This window comes from Scardinius erythrophthalmus (assembly GCF_964197995.2).
Source record: "Scardinius erythrophthalmus genome assembly, chromosome: 10".
Taxonomy (NCBI): Eukaryota; Metazoa; Chordata; class Actinopteri; order Cypriniformes; family Leuciscidae; genus Scardinius; species Scardinius erythrophthalmus.
Window position 1 is genome coordinate 3,412,598 of NC_138230.1, and position 2,204 is coordinate 3,414,801.

Genomic DNA, 2,204 nt, shown 5'->3' on the forward strand with positions numbered 1-2,204 from the left:
TTTGGTCCTAATTAAAGCAATAAAAAATAATTGCAACCTGGGTTATATCTGTGTCCTTGAAACCATGTGCCCTTAAGTAGCCTTTCATGGGTTATGAAAAAAAAATTCTTCCTAAGATATGAATTATAGAGCTAATCAGAGCAGTTATGACACAAATCTAGAAATATATTTAAACACCAGCACTTACTCATGCTCTCTCCACAGAAGGTCAAAGATGTGCCAAAACATCTCCAGATCCTATAAGAACCTCATCAAAGTGGCTTTGGTCTCAGCAATATTCTCCGTGTGCTTTAAGTTGACAGTAAACTGGTTAAACTATCCAGCCGTTCCCAAACATGATGTCTGCGGAAACATCTGCATCAATGCTCTTAAGACACCAAATCAAATCCAAATAGTGAACAACACCTGTATGGTGAACTTCACCTCTCTCAGACACCAGTTAACACAAACAGAAGCGGCTTCATCGCAGGGAGGCGATCTAGACACCATTCTCCTGATCTGGATGTGGCCTTTTGGGCAACAGTTTGATTTAGGACTCTGTAGTTCAATGTACAACATCCACGGCTGCCACTTGACAGTCAACAAGAGTCAGTTTAACAAAGCACATGGCGTTTTATTTCATCACAGAGACATCTATGAGGACTTGTCCAACATGCCGAAACTGCCACGACCTCCATTCCAGAAATGGGTCTGGATGAACATGGAATCTCCCAGTAACTCAGCACAGCGGTCAAATCTAAACAATCTGTTTAATCTGACCACGACTTACAGACACGATTCAGACATCATGGTCCCTTACGGGCGAATCTCAGAGAACACTGGTGGAAAGAAACATGATGAAATCCCGCATAAGAATAAACTTGTTTGCTGGATTGTAAGTAACTGGAACTCAGACTTTAAGCGGTCAAAATACTACGAAGAGTTAAAAGAACACATTAGTATAGAAACCTACGGAAATCACTCCAACGGGCGCATTAGTGCTAAAGATTATTCAGATGTGGTGTCCAGCTGTAAATTCTACCTGTCCTTTGAGAACTCCATCCATAAAGACTACATTACAGAAAAACTGTACAACCCTCTATCTCTCGGCACTGTTCCCGTGGTCCTCGGCCCACCCAGGAAGAACTATGAGGAATTCATAACAGGAAATGCCTTTATCCATGTGGATGACTTCAACTCCCCCAAAGAGCTAGCTGAACATCTTAAGCTTCTGGACCAAAATGATGATTTGTACAGGCAGTTCTTCACCTGGAGGGAACATTTTGTTGCAAGAACAAGCATCTTTGGTTCTGAGCATGCCTGTCATGCTTGTGATCATATCAGAGGAAACAAGAACTATAGAGTAGTTAATGATCTTAACAGCTGGTACTGGGGTTGACAACTGATGTTAACAATAGACTTCAGTCACAGATGCCTTTTCCGTCATGGACAAAGTTTTATTTGGCAAAAAAAATAATGTCATAAGCAGCGTTTCCACCTAAATTACCCGGAACAATCAGTCCGAGGAATCCCCCCCCCCCCCCTCCAGCCCATGTTCAATGCATGTTCACAATAACAGTTTAAATAAATAAAATAATGATTTAAACTATGTTTCATTTATGATATGAAAATTTAGATTAAATATGACATTCTCATCACGGGATTAAACACTTTAATTGCATGAAATCATTACTGAGGAGTTACCAATTTTTTTTATATTCATTCAATATATAAATATTTGTTGTGGATGCCATGCTTCTGAACACTTTTCCTGTGGCCTGTTGTGTTTTAATGTTTAACTACTGAGATAATTGCTTATCATGATAATAGGCTAGTTGCACGTGGCCGCCATTTTGGATTTCGGATCAGCGAGTGTGCGGGTAGACACTTGGACTTATAAATATCTGGGACTTCTACTGGATGACAAGCTGGATTGGACAGCAAATATGGACTCTCTCTGCAGGTAAGGGCAGAGCCGTCTGTTCTTCCTGAGAAGGCCCTTCAACATCTGCAAAAAACTACTGCAGATGTTTTACCAGTCTGTGGGGCAAGCAGCAAGAAGAGAGATGCTGGTCGACTGGACAGACTGGTAAGGAGAGCTGGCTCAGTAGTGGGATCAGAGCTGGACTCTCTGGTGACAGTGGCAGAAAGAAGGACCCTGGACAAACTGCTGTCCATACAGGACAACGTCCACCACCCTCTGCACAACACCTTCATCAGGCAGA

The 2,204-nt window shown here is 41.8% G+C and overlaps 1 protein-coding gene across 1 annotated transcript; it reads left to right on the forward strand.

The window, feature by feature from the left end:
• Positions 1-214: 214 nt before the first annotated feature.
• LOC308696828 (4-galactosyl-N-acetylglucosaminide 3-alpha-L-fucosyltransferase 9-like) lies at positions 215-1,378 on the forward strand (the record flags this gene model as incomplete). Its single annotated transcript, XM_081375728.1, has 1 exon — positions 215-1,378. The coding sequence occupies one exon, from the start codon at positions 215-217 to the stop codon at positions 1,376-1,378; it is 1,164 nt and encodes a 387-aa protein (XP_081231854.1).
• Positions 1,379-2,204: the final 826 nt, after the last annotated feature.